The 16,794-nt window shown below is 48.0% G+C and overlaps 1 protein-coding gene across 4 annotated transcripts in view; it reads right to left on the reverse strand.

The window, feature by feature from the left end:
• ORC5 (origin recognition complex subunit 5) overlaps positions 1–16,794 on the reverse strand; it is a 287,421-nt gene that overhangs the window by 213,758 nt on the left and 56,869 nt on the right. For all 4 annotated transcript variants that reach the window (XM_085653960.1, XM_085653959.1, XM_085653956.1 and 1 more), the window contains 2 exons: positions 10,832–10,943; positions 9,235–9,365 (listed from right to left, as the gene is read on the reverse strand). In XM_085653960.1, coding sequence (XP_085510086.1) covers positions 9,235–9,365; positions 10,832–10,943 — 243 coding nt within the window. The remainder of the gene's footprint in view (positions 1–9,234; positions 9,366–10,831; positions 10,944–16,794) is intronic.

Consider the following 16,794-nt stretch of genomic DNA (forward strand, 5'->3'; position numbering starts at 1 on the left):
TATTTCAGCCTCCCTAAGCTATAAGAATGGCATTGGAGACAGGGATCAGGAATTTCATTAACGAGTAACTGTTGTCGCGGTCATCTATAATTTAGCTGGGCTGCGCCACCTCGTGGAGGCCGTTACAAGCTCCGGGCGATGTGTGAGGAGATATTAGTTAATTTGCAGAAATGTTTGTTGGTTCCACTCAACATCCATATAGACCAAAACAGGACCTCAAAGTGAGAATTGGTGGGTGTCACAGATATTCTTGCAGTAATGTTAGTGAGCTGCTGCGGTGTTACTATTTGGACAACACAAGTCACTATCCCTCTATTTTAATGCTTAACGGCATTTTATCTCTTGCATATTGCCCGACTGGTATTCCCCAGCTCCTCACTGCAGAGACAGCCATGGGGTCAGTTCTTGGTTCATTGCGTGGCCAGTTATTGTTCCTTTTCTTAAAGACACCAATCTGCACAGACCTTTGGCCTGTATTAGCCACACACCTTTGTGCCAGCTTCGGGCGTGGGTGCTAAGCTTTGGTCTATCATTCTTTGTCAAGTTGAACACTGACAGACTAGTAGTGACTGGTGGGAAATGACATCCACCAATACCACTAGGGCTTACATCACTGACTTTTGTTGAATGTAAGGGATCCCTTTCGCAATAATGGTGAGCTTCCTGGGGGATGATTTGGTGTCATTTATGTCTGCTTCCAGCATTGATGGGCCTTTGCACATGTCGCTTTGCCTCCGATTTAGATAATCACTCAGGGACAGGGCCCATTGCAGTAGTCAGCATGGGAATGATGCAGGCCTAGGGAAAACAATCTCCTATTGGGCCTGCAAATTACAGCACTATCTCTAGCCTTGCTGGAGTGGTAAGGCGAGGGGCAGATTATGTCCATGGAGGCAATGACAGAAGAGGGTGAAAATGCCCAAAGGGTGGGCATTCAGTACACATGCTATTTGTTCCACCTACCCGGTAGAGGTAACCACACATCTTCAGCGATGTTAAACATTACTGGTCAAGAGTGGCGAGTAGTGGTTTGCAACAACACCCCTGCAGCAGTGACGGCCGCTATGCGGCAAGGAGATTGCAGGTCGTGTATATGTGATTCATAAGGGCTTGGGAGGGGTCATGGCAAGGTAAAACCTGGACCGATTCACCTGCTGGGGGTGGTCCCCACCTCTTTTCTCAGGAGCACTCCCTGTCGGGTCTTACGATCATCCCAGTTAGCATGTAGAACAGGGTCAAACAGGCAGGGGACTGACTTGGGGAGGCACAGTAGAAATTTCCCCTAGGGTACCGTACCGGACCATGCAGCGACATTGCTTCATCACAGTTGCATCAACAATCCAGGGGAGGGGTCAACCTGTGGCCAGTTCACGGGATCGTCCCTCAGCATAACCAGGGTGTGCACCGGTACGCATCATCAGTCATAACCCTTAGCAGGATGGGGATTGGAGTCTGTTCAGCCTGTCCCCCTGTTCTCACCACCCCCTTACCGGCTGTCTGGTATACACTAACATAGGTCTGGGCGAGTTTCCCTAGCACCTTCATGCGATACAGGGCATGTGTGGCTAAGTTCTGTGCAGTAGTGGGCGCATGGGAGGAAGGGAGTTCTTCTCAGGAGAGCAACTAACATTGGTTTGGCATAGGGCCACTCATGCCAGGGATGGGTCAAAAGGAGGGTGGCGCAGAAGCAATAGATTGCTGTCAGACGGGGAGGAACCTTCAGGCATTTGGGAGACCTCTAACAACCGCTGGTTTATTGGGCTACATTGCTAGTTTTAACAGGCAGCCTGGCGGATTGCACTAGTTTGTCTTGCTTATGAAGCAGACCACAGGGGTCAGGTGCGGTGCCAGGGCATTACTGGGCCATGCAAGGGCAGATAGGTACAGTGCCATGAAGCTAGCTATGGGCAATCACCAGCGGAGCGCATCCGGCAGGGGGGGGGTCCATTGGGAATCCCTAGGTTTTAAAAGGTACAGCCGTCCGCAGCCACCCCGGGGAGTGGCCGGAAGACAGGTTAAGGTATCATGTGCAATGCAAACCGGAGTATTCCTAAGGCACACTGTAAGGCACAAGAGGTTTGATTGGGTGCTGTGTTAATGTGCAACTATGTGCCAGCTGGAGTAGTTTATACTGGTGTGCAGTTTTCAATAAAGGGTGTTAGCATCCTAGCACTCCTTTACTTTGCCAGGGTCAAAGGTCTGTCCGTGCAGGCTGGGATTGACGCGACGGGAGAAATTGGGTTTCCACCACTGACTTATTTGGTTGAGGGGCCCAGGCAAGCGCTAGAACTGCTTACTGGAGAAGCTGCGGCAGTCCACTGAGATAAGTTGGGGGTCCCAAGCATGTGCTGGTACAGCTGGCTGTAGAAGCTGCAGCACAGAAGTTAAGTTAAGTCGGACACCGGGGTGGCATGATTCTACTTTCCGGGATAGGAGGGCACTGCGGCCAGAAATGAAATACTCAGTGTAAGTTGGGCAACCTATGGTAGGCATGGGTGTTACGATGGGCAGAGATAACCCCACTTGGAGTGTGGCGAGGGGCTCGGTCAGAGGTTGCCAGGTATTCCTCACGCAGCAGAGTTTACAGTGCCAGGCGCAGTTTCTAGGAACGGGGGGTTTGGTCCATCAGGCATTGGCATGCTGCATGCTAAGTCCACTGGGAGTTTGAATGAGGAGGGGGCGCCCCTCCCAGAGTGGGCATAGACATATTTTGCTGGACTTGGGAGAGGCCCTGGAATCAGCAAGAAGGAGGTGAAGAGACCTACCTTGGTGGGGGGCCCTGGTTGTGACGGTGGCCACCGCCAGAGCTGTGGCGGAGTTACAGGGCGATCCAGAGGCTGTAAGGTACAGAAGGGTACCCTCTGCACGAGCACAGTAAGGGTGCTAAAGCCAAATATCCCCAGGGAGGTCCTCGCATTGGACCCTGGAGGAGCGACGGCGCCCCGTTAGACCTACGGGCGGTTGTGGACCTTAGCAACCGGGGGTTGCCTCAACGCTCTGCCCCTCTTAGGGGGGGGCGTGAGTAAGGGAGTGGACTGGTGGTCCACCGGTGGGAGGGGCTATCCCCTACCCCAAATCTAACAAACACCGGTTGGCTAGGGCCACGGTGAATTTTGGCTCATCAGGTGGGCAGGCGGCGAGGGGCTGCCTGCCCTGGGATCGCCTGTAAGATAACCCACCATGTTGGCATATTTGTTATGCAAATAAACCTGCAGCAATTTTCTCCACTAAGAATGTGTCTTGTCTGATTATTTCTCTACGATATTGCTGTGGGAGGGATGGGGAGTGTTACCGATATTGGCACTATGCTGCAGAGGACTTAAGAAAAGCGTTGAGACCCTACACTGGTTTTCTTTTTGTAAATTAAGCACAGATTTATTGAAAGGTTTGACAACATGAAAAACGCTTCATTTCTGATCCACCAATCCAAGGTCCAATATTCTAGGCTTCAGGAACCCCGAACGGCGTACTTTGACAAAATGTCTAAAACATAAACACTTGGGGGCGTGGCCAAGATGGCGCTGAAGTAGGACGTGCCGCGCCGACTCTCCTGCCTGTCCCCAGTCTAATCACTGTCCCAGGCCCGAGGTGACAATCCGGGACTGCAGATCCAGCAGGCATGATCTGTAAATGACAAGGAGCACAAAGAGCCCGGAGGAGATTGCCTGCGGCAGTTCCGGAGGGAGAAGATCCAGGCGCCTGAGAGGTGACTGTACTGAGGCAAGAATTTGGCCCGGCTGGCGGCCTGGGCCTCGGGGCCTGCTGACGCTGTGGCTCAAAACTGAGCACCGCGGGAGAGGGCCATCTCGGACAGATGCCCGATCGGCCCGTGAGAGCATCCTGCAAAGGCCCTGAGGTAAGACGGGTGGCCTAGATGGAGGCGCCCTTGCAAAAGCGCAGTGCTGATCGCAGGCCACAACAGGAAGGGCCTGTGGTGGCTGGAGGGGCCCCCCCCCCCCCCACTTATTTACTAATTATAGCAGAGCGGTTCAGCCCGGGCTGATGGCAGGGCGTGAGCGGCCAGCCATGCGAGGGGATATGGGAACTGGGCATGGCACCGTAGTGGGCCATCCCCCTTTCCTAAGAGACTTGCACGCTGGAGCTATGTGGACCCCGGAGGGAGTTTAACCACCTAAACGAGCAGAGCAACGTGGTCGGAGGAGGGAGGGAGACCCTCGGTGCAGAAGCACCCCCCCCCCCCCCCCAAAGGTGATCTGGGCCCGAGACTAAGCGATCACAGCCCCTCCCTCCCTGGGAGAACGGACTGGACCATGGCTGGTAACGGGAGGGATGGGGTGGGGGGGGGGGGGGGGAAGGGAGAGAGCGAGGGGTTCCTTGAAGCAGCAGGGTTCCCCAGACAGAACACCACCAGACATCCTGGTCTGTGTGCACGACTTCCAAGTCAAAGAGGAGATCTTGCAAAAAGCACGCAAAATGCATCCCATCACCTTCCAGGGATACTCCCCGAACCTCTTCCAGGATCTCACGACCCTCACACTCCAGAAGCGGCGAATATTCTGCCCTGTGACCGCACACCTCCGTAGCCAGGGGATTCCTTACTCTTGGGGTCACCCTTTTCACGTGTTTTTCTGCTGGGAGGGAAGGCTTTACCAATTGCGTTCACTAACAGACTTGCTGCGTGCTGGTAATCGAGCCCTCAGAGGAACAACGGGTGCTGGCCCCCCCCTGCTCTCCAGAGAGAGAAGATATCAGTTTGGCAAAGAGTGGGTCTGCATCAAATAACGAATAAACCAGACCCAGAGGAAATCGCCAAAGGCCAGCAAGCAGCCCTGGAGGCAGTGCCTTCGACCATAGCAAAACTTGAAGGGATTTTAATACCGGGTCACATTCCAGCCTTGCATAAAGAATCAGGGGGGGGTGACCGGTTTGGGACCATTGGCCACATCTGAAATCCCACTGGACCTACCATGCAGCCAATTTTGGCTGTAGAACTAAAACACAAGACAAAGTTTCTGGTTTTATATTGTCATTATTAAGTTGGTTTGGTTGGGCAATGTTTGGGGCAAACACTCACCTGCATGCGGAATGTATCATCGTACAGACGACTGGACAGAGAGGAGTTAATCACTGCTGATCACTACCCCTGGGGGTGAAGGCGACGCAGACAGGGGCTTGTGTCACCTCTTAAGACTCATGGCAGGTTCCCCTCGTAGAATCCTCACACTCAATGTGCATGGTCTCAATCCAATTAAGCGTAGGGCAATACTCAACTACCTGGAGACCACACAGGCAGACATCTGCCTCCTGCAGGAGACTCATCTCCTTGCTGGGGATTGTCATAGGCTGAGGTCAAAGGTCTACCAAGAGCAATTTTTTTCATCCTCTTCCAAATCAGCAGGCGTGGCCATACTGGTGGCTAAATCCTTTCGGTGAAAAGTGGAACATAAAAACAAACAAAAATATATGCACCCAACGAGGCAGGAGGTATTCTTCCACAACGCACTGGAGAGGGTGCTGGGGAACGGGGATAACCTGGTACTGCTGCGAGGGGGATCTTAACCTGGTGTTTGACAACTCACTGGACAGATCAGCCCAGAGACATGACAGATGGGAGCCCTATCAAGCGAGGGTCATGCACGACTGAATGATTTGGGAGTGGTGGATCTGTGGCTGTCTAGGCACTTGCAGGCTAAGGGAATTTTCCTTTAATTCTAATGCACACAAAACGTATCCCAGGTTCGATTATTTCCTGGACACACAGGGGATTCAGACGCTCACAAAAGACATTGAAATTCACACAGCCGCTCTGCCAGATCATGGGGCAGTCACAATTTCGCTGCCCCTCCCTCGGGAGACCTTCCCCACACAACATTGGCATTTACACGACACCATGCTGCACCGTCACGAGGTCATAAAGCAAATTCAGCAATCACTTAAAGACTTCCTTACACATAGCGACACTCCAGAGATCTCACCTGCAGTTCTGTGGGAAACTCTTAAGACAGTCATTAGGGGAGAATTTATAGCAATTGCATCAGCAGATACCAAAATCCGTAGGGAGAAAAGAGAAGAGCTCACCAAACTAATCAAAGAGCTTCAGCGCATTCACCAACGCACGGGTGCCCCCAGAGTATGGTGCCAACTCGCCAACACTTGCACTCAATTAGCAGCAATAGACACAGAGCGAGCGTAATACGCCGCTCTTCGCCTGCAACACTCCTAGTACGTGTGGGGAGGGGAGGGGGGGGGGGGGGGGAGGGCAAATGCAGTTTTCCGTCTAGCCAACACATTGCGGGCAAAGAGAAAGGATCAAGGCGTTCACTCGATCTGCACAACAGGGGGAATCAGGCCTCCGAAGACTAGGACATAGCGAACGTTTTCAAAGACTTGACTTCTACTCACACCTCTATTCATATCAATCTTTAGACCCGGAGGCCGGAACTCTACATCTCCAAGCAGCACGTACTGCATTGCTTACTCCATATCAAGCGGAGTCCCTTGATGGGGACTTCCCCCATCAAGGAGGTCGTATCAGCCATCGCACGTCTTAAACTCGCTAAATCACCAGGCCCGCACGGGTACTCGGCTGCCTTTTATAAGACCTTTTGCCCAATAGTAGCACCAATCCTGACAAGACTCTGAATTCTTTCTCAGAACCTGGGGCGAGCCCTGCCCCGATGCTCCTTAATAGTCCTGCACAAACTAGGCAAAGACAAAATGCAATGCAGCTCATACAGACCTATCTCTTTGTTAAATATAGACCCAAAATTATTCACGAGCATCATTTCACAATGGCTTAACGTACATATAACCTAATTAGTGGGTCTGGATCAAGCAGGCTTTATCCTCCGGAGACAAACTAGTAACAACACTAAACATATTCTCCACATCATTACAAAGGCCAGCAGAGCGCAAGAGGAAAACATGCTACTAGCTGTTGATGCAGAAAAGGCCTTCAACTGAGCTCACTGGCCAGATCTGGAACAAGTTCTTAAACACTACGGGTTTGGGGATATATGCAGGACACAAATTCTTAATTGTTATCATGCACCAATGGCAGCAGTCCGTCTTAATAGGTACACATCCACTCCCTTCCCGATCCACAGAGGCACTAGACAGGGCTGCCCCCTTTTCACTTGCTTTTCGCTCTCTATATGGAGTCCATGGCCTAGAAGATTCGATACCACCCAAACCTTACCGAAGTGCCGTTCGGTGGAAGCCCGCCACTCTCAGTCTATATGCGGATGATGTACTGGCAAACCTGGAGAGGCCGGCTATCTCTTTGCCGGCATTTTTGGGGGAGCTGGAGTCCTTTGGTGAGGCTTCAGGATGTCAGATCCCAGGCTCTTAACCTCTCCATGCCTCCCCAAACTGTGGACCAACTGACGAATCACCACCCCATCCACTGGGCCTCTGAGACAATACAATACCTGGGGATCAACCTCGCCTCCACAACCCAGGCAACAGCAGATTGCAACTACAAGGCGCTGCTTCTGCAAATCCGACATGACTTCGGGATGTTGAAACGCCTCCAGATCTCTTGGCTGGGGTGGATAGCGGCATCTAAAATGACGATTCTTCCTAAAATTCTCTTCCAAACCCTTTCCCTCCCACCGCCACCGGGCACGATTGCTAAACTACAATCCAAGATAGCACAAAACATTTGGCAGGGAAGGTAACCTTGCATGAAGAAATCCCTGAGCTACCTCTCCCAGGATGCCGGGGGCTTGGGTCCTCCAGACTCACATCTTTACTACAAGGTAGCGCAGTTCCGCTATCTAGTGGAGTGGGGGTGTCCAGAGTCCAAAAGCATTGGCTTTCTCAGGGCAGTTGCAGGCACATCCCTTTGGAATTCTACACAAATCGCACAGACCCCCAAACTTGTACCTTTCGCTAGTAACGGACGACTAGGACCGCCTGGGTTCAAACCATTATTAAACTTTGACTGACTACCTTTGTCCCAGTTGACTCCCTGCTGGATAACCCTGAATTCTCCCAAGGAGCTTTGGTGGAGGGGTTCGCGGCATGGAGACAGTCGGCTTGCCGCTCTATGGGCTACTTCTGAGGACATACTCTTTCCCCAGCTGCGCGAAGAACTCAGACTCCTGGAATCTGAAAGACTCCATTATTTACAACTCAGACACTGGATTACACATCCTCAAAACAGACCCAACACGCAACCATATTTAACCCATTATGAGAAATGGCTTTTGGCCAAAACATCGGATAAAAGCCTTATATCCGAGCTATAGGCTCTCATGCACCAAACTCATAAATCACACATTCTAGGTGGGGCAAGCTAGATGGGAGGAGGAACTTGGGCAGACCTTGAGCGCCAAGTGAGGACATCTCATACAGGGCTCGTCACACAGCCCACAGCATGGCACTTACCAACACCCTTACCAAAATAGCTACACATTGATATCACACTCTAGTCAGACTACACAGAATCAAGCCCACACAAAGTGAAAACTGCTGGCGGGGCTGCGGGGGGAGGGTGACTGACACACTTACTGTGTGATTGCCCTCAGCTTCAACAATATTGGTCACAGTTAATAGACTTAGACAGCCACCTGGATACCCAACTTCTGCGCTTCCCTGCCTATGCGTTGCTCGGTCTTCCAAACTCACATTTCCCCTCAAATCTAGCCGCAGTCGCCAGAAAAGCATGGCACTGGGGGCCGCCACTCAAAAACATTTAGTCACTAGGGCTCCGCACTCATACCTACCCACACAAACTGGTTACACAGGCTATGGCACATTTTAGGAATAGAGAAGATAACTGTCTTTAGCCAGAAAGGGTTCAGAATTTTTTGACTTGTGGCGCCCATTTGCGTCACTGCTTTCGCAGGAACTCCCAGAATTGACGTGTCCAAGATATCTCCGGCTAGAACGTCTGCTAGAGGCGTCCTCGCAGGCAGTAAACTCTGAGAACTTAAAGAATCTACGATTATATAAAGTTTAGTGTCCTGTATGCGGGCATGGGGATGAGGCAAAGGGAGGTTTGGGAATGTTCATCAGCCCGAAATAACGCTTTGTAAGGCTACACCCAGGGTGGCTCGCCATCGGTGGCTGTGACTCTGCTGCTGGTACGGTTTATTTTATCTATAAAGTGCCAATAAAAGATTTGAACCATAAAACGGAACACTTTAAGGTTATTTTGAACAAAAAACTACCTTATACATAGTACTTCAACTCAAAACATCTACTATACAATCTCCATGGTCTATACCCATTTTGCCAAGAGGCTTAAAAACAGCTTTCGAAGCTCACCAGATGTTTGAGCTCTTTAAGGTCCCTGCAGACTGTGTAGAAAACCCCAAGAAGTATATTAATGTAGGCAGCATAGAAATCCTCAGAGTACTCCGCGGGATGGTCACGGGACAGAATCTTTTGGAGTTCCACTAAAAAAAAAAAAAAAAAAAATACATACTTCAATATATGCACTTCTAAATTGTTAGGACTATAAACAGTTTCCAAAATAGGATTGTACAGGGCATTTAATTACAAAAAAATACAAATATTATAAAAAACATTACTGAGATCGGTTCAGTTTCTGGTTTAAGGCAAGTTACTGGAGAAAGACTGAAGAGGCAGTGCTGATGCGACCCCTGCTGCTCCTTTATTTCAGACATTACATTTGCAGCCTACATTCGTGCCTCTTATTGCAGAAAGCCGACTACATTTTCCATCTCTTTTCACCCTTGCTGAAAGGCTAAAATGTACCCTTTAAAACTTAATTCTACGTTTTGAAATCCCAACACGAAAATCCATTAATCTTCAAAACTGTGCAAACATGTTCTGGAGGACAAAAGCCTTTAGTGCATGTGGGGCATTAATCCCGAGGCGTCTGGTAACCGGAGTTATCAAACGATTCTGAATTGCAACCAGGCAAAGCATGGGGTCCCGGTGTTTTTACCATAGATGCCTCAGGGTGTCCAGAAACCGGTTTAGTGTCCATTGAAATACTGTGCGAAAAAACATGAGCGATTCGGTGTGGTAGCACATATTTCTGCATATTAGTCCCAAACACAAAAAAAAAAAAAAAAAAAAAAAAACTCGTAATGAGAAGTGAATCCGTCCCACAGTCTGATATATTGGAAATTCTAGCAGGAGGAAAAAAAAAAAAAAGGTCATTTTCCAGCCAACTCATAATGGAACCCAGTGTTTTAGTAAAAAACCCTATACTTCAATTTAAAAAAAAAAAAAGGCCAGGTACCATAAACTAACCCTCATTTACTAGGCTACACTTGACAGAATACTCAAAACTCATGTCCAAATGTCTCAAAATGCTACAGGAGACCCCAAGAAGCTAAACTTGTATTATTTTGCATGCATGGCCTCCACCTCAAACCTGTGGATTCACAAAATCCTGAGATGAGTCCGCCAGGAGGGGTCAGACCTAGCAACCAGACATCATGATTAAAATTAATGTAGACTATTGCAGTATTGTCCACTTGGTTAAACACAGGAAAACTAGGTCAACAAAAAGGTTTGTGAAAACAGATTTAGGCGAAGGAGCAAAACAACAACAATGCTGGCCATTTAACGACTACATCATTAGTGCTCCTCGTATCAGACTCGTTCCTTGGGGAGGGTTGAGTTTTCGATCTGGAGAGCACTTAGAGGACTTGTACTAGGAAACCCCATGCATGTTTATATCTTTGCCACTGAAATTAAAGGTGGATTGAGTGAAAATTGACAAAAACTATTGTCCATACAAACATTTCCTCACATTTTAAATTTCTAAACGCAGCAACACTCACTTCTCGCCCATTGTTGGATGAGGCCAATTTACAATTCTAATTCGACTCAGTCTCAAGATATTTAACATTTAGGAGCATATGCAATGCAGAACTAATATATTTACCCTTGCTGTAGTCTGTAAAATACAACGTAAAAGGTTCAAGGCAACCTGTATTTGGTCGGAATTTTTCCCACACAAGCTCACTAAGGAAAACAACGGTCACGTTGCTGCTAGTCTGCAAAACAAGACAAAAAAAAGTTTAAGTTGCCTTGCAGGCCAAAATCTTTAAACGACGCATTCAAAAGGAGAATAACTATAAATGCATTTGTTACAGTGAATTCTTGTGTTAATGCTTGTTTCAGAAAAACAAACCAGAAATTTAAAATTTCAGCGTTTCCAAAATTGCTTTAGGAAAAAGATATATATATATATAGATATATATATATAGATATATATATATAGATATATATATATAGATATATATATATAGATATATATATATAGATATATATATATAGATATATATATATAGATATATATATATATATATATATATATATATATTTGTAGAGCAGGAAAGTTCACAATATGAAGTCCTACTATACTCCGTCATAGTCCTTAATTCATAACGGTTAGTGGAGGTTAGAAAACAGGCAACCCGGTTTGCACTTAAAATTAAGCTGGTGTACAGATACCGGGTTTCTCAACCAATACCTCCTGCTTGGTGTACCCCCAAAAGACTACGAATTCCCATTCTTTTCCTTCGCAAAAAAAGTGTTAGTTTGTGACTAAGGGGCATATGTATCAACATCTTCATTTGCGATTCTCAAATAGCGATTTTTTGAGAATCTCTATTTGAGAATTGCAAAACAGGATGTATTAAAAAAAAAATATTATATATATATATATATATATATATATATATATATCACAACTTTTGCGATTTCTTAAAATTCCATAATTGCGATTAGCAAATTGGGAAATCGCAATTAAGGAATACCTTCCCATTCATTCCTATGGGCCAGGAGGCCCATAGCAATGAATGGGAAGTCCTTCTCAATTTGCGATTCGCTATTTGCTAATTGCAAATTGAGAATATTTTCAAAGATGTAAGGGTGTCATGATGACACCCTGCTGCACCCCTGAAATCAGCATGTGTGCACATATGGCGCACATACATGCCGTAAGGGCATGTATGTGCACCACATGGCACTTTGAAATATGCAAAAAAGTGCATATTTCAAAGAAATCGCAATTTACCACCAACTTGAGGTTGGTGGTAATTTGCGATTTCTTAAGGAGAAATCGCACAACTTGGGTGCGTGTTACATTGCATTTAAGAAATCGCAATTTGCGATTTCTTAAATGCTTACACAAACTTAAGAATTCGCAAATATAGCGATTCCTTAAGATTGCGAGGCTGAAATGCCTCATACATCTCCTTTTGCGATTTTGTATTCGCAAACGCTGTTTTTTTGCGATTCTCAGAGTTTACGAATACAAAATCGTTTGATACATATGCCCCTAAATGCTGTAGTGGCATGCAGTTCCAACACCACCAAAAACCCAACTAAACCTTGCATGCAAAGTGACATTAGTTAGGTTATTAGAACCAAAAGAAATTCTTCGTGACGGAGCTTCAGTAACGGACTACCAAAAGTTAGCAGATAAAAAAAAGGCAAAAAGCACAATCCAACCCAGTTTATGTATTGGGCAAACCTCAACAGCATTTCTACTCTACACCGGGCCACCCTAGCAATATGGTTGCCGAAGTGCCAAAATCCCGGAAGCGCCCAGCGTCAGCCACGCTGCCCATTCGGGTCACAGGAGGTGATAATTATTTTTAATTACAGAAGAGCGCAGCTCTTGCTGCTTGCCCCGTCCATAAACTGTACAAAAAGCACTGAAATACCACTGAAAACATTCCGCGGGCTGCTTGGAACGTAACTTTTAGTACTATCGATGTATTCAAACAGATGCTCGCTCAGGGCAAGGTCACGATTAGGGGAGGTTTAGTCAATGCATGCTCTATACGTAAACACGCACAGAATATCTTCGTTTTGTTAGATGGGGGGAATCTCAACACACTCTTCAATACTGAAACTTGGTTGACTGAAGCCTCTAATCCGGTTATTGTGATGGCCATTCCCAAAGGTTTTAATCTAGTGAGGTTAGACAGGAAAGAGGGGAGGTGGACTAGCAATCGTGTTAAAGAAACACTGGGGCTGCCAGTGGAATAAGATTTCGGAGCTGAAGGGAGCAGAAGCATTGGGTTTTTGCATCAACTTCTCTCCCCATCATGCAGTGGCAGGAGTCTTGGTGTATATATGCGCCACCGGGCTCAGCTAGAGCCTTTTAAAAATCATTGGATAATGAGATAACTTACCTGGCCCACAGATGTTCTCATTTCATGCTCTTAGGCTATTTTAATCTACACTTCGATAAACCAGGAGAATTTATCGATTCCATGAATCAGTTAAACTTGAAACAATTTGTGAAGAAATCTACACATCAAGGTCACATTTTAGATCAAGCTTGCGCCAACGGGGCTCTACTAATGGATGACCATGTACCTCTGATCAGATAACTTTTTGATTAAATTTGCATGGCAGATCCCGAACAAACCGGATCAGCTTCCTAAGGGACAAATCCGGAGGGTGAAAACCTTTAATGAGGTAGATCCCCTTGAATTAATGAACGGCCTAGTGTCGAGCACTCCTGAGCTTTCTGGCATAATCTAGGATGATACAATAAATTGTTATTACTGGATTAAAAAGGTCAGTGAAGCGCTGGCTCACCCCATCCAGTATAGAGGAGAGGCACCCCTCCCCCTCCAATCCCTGGTTTTCAGGCACCCTGAAATTGTAAAAACAAGGCAGCAAGATATTAGAACGCAAATGGAGGAGGGACTATAATTTAGGTGATAAAGAGGTCTTTAAAAAAAGCACAAAAGAACAATTATGCGACCATCCTAAGAGCAAAGCATTTGTATTATGAGGAGCGCATTGTGAGCTCGGGAAATAACTCGAGTTTTTTTAGGATAGTCAAGAGTGACTCCAGCGGCCTCTACCCACTAAAAGGAGGCGTCCAATGAGTGGTGTGAAGAATTGGTGGGCTTTTTTGCTGCCAAGGTCCAACTTATTCAGGCAAGCCTAGAAGCTGGTAGAAGGCCAGCCATAGAGGATGAAACCGCTAACATAAGGAATGCGGCAAGTGGCCCTAAACAGGACTCCTTAGAAGCCATCTCTCTGAAGGGCTCCCCATCTGCTCTCAAAATGTTAAAATCAGGCTACCCGATCGACCCTTGTCCCCTCAAATTGTTAGCTGCAGGAGCAGAGGCCATCAATCCACTGGTTAATAAATTGCTTAAATGTATCTCTAACAGCAGCTACGGTGCCTATAGGCTGGAAACAGGCTATGATGCTTCCCCTGCTCAAAAAACCTACAGCAGATCCAACCACCCCTGCTAATTACAGGCCATTTTCCTTACTACCAGTTTTATCGAAGATTCTTGAGAAGCAGGTGAACAGACAGCTGTCAAAGTACGTGGAGTTCCTTGGGCTCCTTCGAGTCTATCAGGCTTCAGGGCCATGCAAAGCACAGAAACTGCCCCAGTAGAGGTTGCAGAAGCCATTTGGGGTACCCTGGACACAGGAGGTAGGAGGTAGGACAGCACTCGCATTGTTGGATTTGTCTGCAGCTTTTGACACGGGACTGCATGCTTTTCTATTAGATGGTCTGCAGGAGACAGGATTTTAGCCAGCTCCATGCTGACCCTGTCACGCCCATTTGGAAGACAGAAGCCAACAAATCTGGACTAAAACAGAAATATGCAATTTTAAAGATTTAAGTGAAAATGGCATCAAAAAGCCCAAATCGCCACTCAGTTATATGGTCGTGCAAAACAGAGACATTCATACGTTTAGGCCAACTGCAATGGAGCGCGAGGGAGAAGTTAGGGGATTTGCGGGGAGCGGGCAGTCGGTGTTGCGCAAAAAATAGGTTTGGCATCACGAGTGGTCGTCATTGTAGCACAAAGATCCAGTTATCACAACTGGTCGGGCGAGAGTTTCGTGGTGGTGCTCCCTGCGAGCAGTCGATATTGTAGTGTGATGGGTCAGTTGACGGAACTTCACGTTGGCAGAGCACTGCGAATAAGGTTTTGGTGCCAACGGGCCCGTTCTCACTCACAAAGAGCCCAAAAACTTAAATTCAGCTCCAGTGCAGCCACATCAAGGGTGCAGGACTAGAGAAGCACCACTTGGTGATCAGGGGGTTACTCCTGCTGGATCTGGTTGCTGGTTCAGGTGACTAGGAGTTTGTTATGTCCCTGTGGCTCTGAACAGGAGACCAGCATACTAGCTCCTGTAGTCACTCTGGGAGACCTAGGTTCAAGCGCAAGTCCAATCACTCTGACTCAGGGAAGAGGGCAGCTGTCCAACAAGGAAGCAGTCCAAAAAGTCAGACCCCCAGCTCTTAAGTGCACTTCTGGATCTGTGGAGACTGAGGTCCAAAAGGGCAGGTGGCTTCTATGAAGTGGGAGAAGCTTCTAAATGTTTCTCTTTGAAGGGTACAGGTTTCATGCCTCCCCTGCCCTGGCTCTAGACCAACTACAGAGGGTATGCAATCCTGTGTGTGGAGGCTGGACACAAATGCATCAGAGTAGGCAGGCAGTACCACCATGTCCAACAAAGTTATGTGGTCAATTCTGTCCCTTGGACCAGACTTCAGGCCACAACTCAAGGAATATTTTCATAAGGACATCAACCAACAGAGGCCACTAACAGCTGTCAGTCTCAAGAGCCAGGCTCCAGGCCATCCAGGGTTCCCCGACCTCAGGTTTCTCAGTGTGGGGCGGGGGGGGGGGGGGCAGTAGCTCCAGGTGTTCCGCACCCCACTTCCACTCTCCTACCCGCCAGTCAAGGGGTGGTAGCCTGCAACCGCCCACTCAGACCCGGGTGTGTACCCAGAGGCTGGATATGTGCCTGGCAGACCAGGGCCTGCAGGGCTTCCAGGGAGGATTCACCACCCAGCTCAAGGGTAACACACGGTCATGCCGGGGTCTGCCTGGAGCAGGCTTCCAGCACTCTGTCATATTGACAGCGCAGGGAGAACCCACGCCCCCCCCCCCCCTCCCCCCAGGTCAGAAGTGGCCTGGGCCAGTCTTCGGAGGCTCGGTTCTCAGAGGTGGCAACACCTCATTCACTAGTCCTCCCACTGTGGACTGTTTCCACCTCCTGCACCTCAGTCTGGTACTCTGTACCCTCCCCTTGGGAGCAGTACCCCCAGAAACCAGGGCATTCAGGGTGCCTTGTGCAGCCATCCCTCGCAGCACTACTGACACAAGTGGCAACTCATTCCCCAGGATGCAGTCGATGGGCATCTGGGGACGAACTATGACCTCTGGGTCGCTTCCCCACCCCATTCCAGGGACACTAGGCCCATGGGGCGGACAAAAAGACCCGCCCCTGGACCAGAGTTATTCTGCACACCTAGCCAGTGTACTGCTTGGGAGAAACCAACCTTTCCACTACCATGGTCTTGCTAGCCCTGATGTCCCACGGAAGAGTAAAGGTGACCCCATTCACCTTGACATAGTGAAAGGAGCGACTCCCACCCTCAGGGATCACGGTCTACCCTCAAAGTTCACCTAAAGGAGCTGCTGCCTTGCTGTATTGACCTGCTGCCCTCTTGCCTGGAGAGGAAGAACTGAACATGGAACCCATCTTGAACCTAGGACCACAGAGGGACTTAAAGGGTTAGTGGCTGGCCTCATGAGAGGAATGCTTTCTGATCCAAAGCTCTAGCAGCGCCCACCATCTTATCTCCTCTCATGAGGTGTTTATTAAACTGAGCAGATCTTCAATGCAAGCACATAACCTTTTGACCCTGCCTCCCTCATATATCTCTCTGCTGTTCTGTGTGCTGGGAGGTTTCATTCATTTTTTAACAAAGTATCACTTTAAGTTAACATTTCTATTTTCTGAAGCATTGCAATAGTCTGCCTTGAGAAGTTTAATTGTACAACAATCTCCTCAAGTTAGCATTTCTATTTCTTGACGCACTGCAATAGACTGCCACGTGAC

This window comes from Triturus cristatus, chromosome 4_1 (genome assembly GCF_964204655.1).
Source record: "Triturus cristatus chromosome 4_1, aTriCri1.1, whole genome shotgun sequence".
NCBI lineage: Eukaryota > Metazoa > Chordata > Amphibia > Caudata > Salamandridae > Triturus > Triturus cristatus.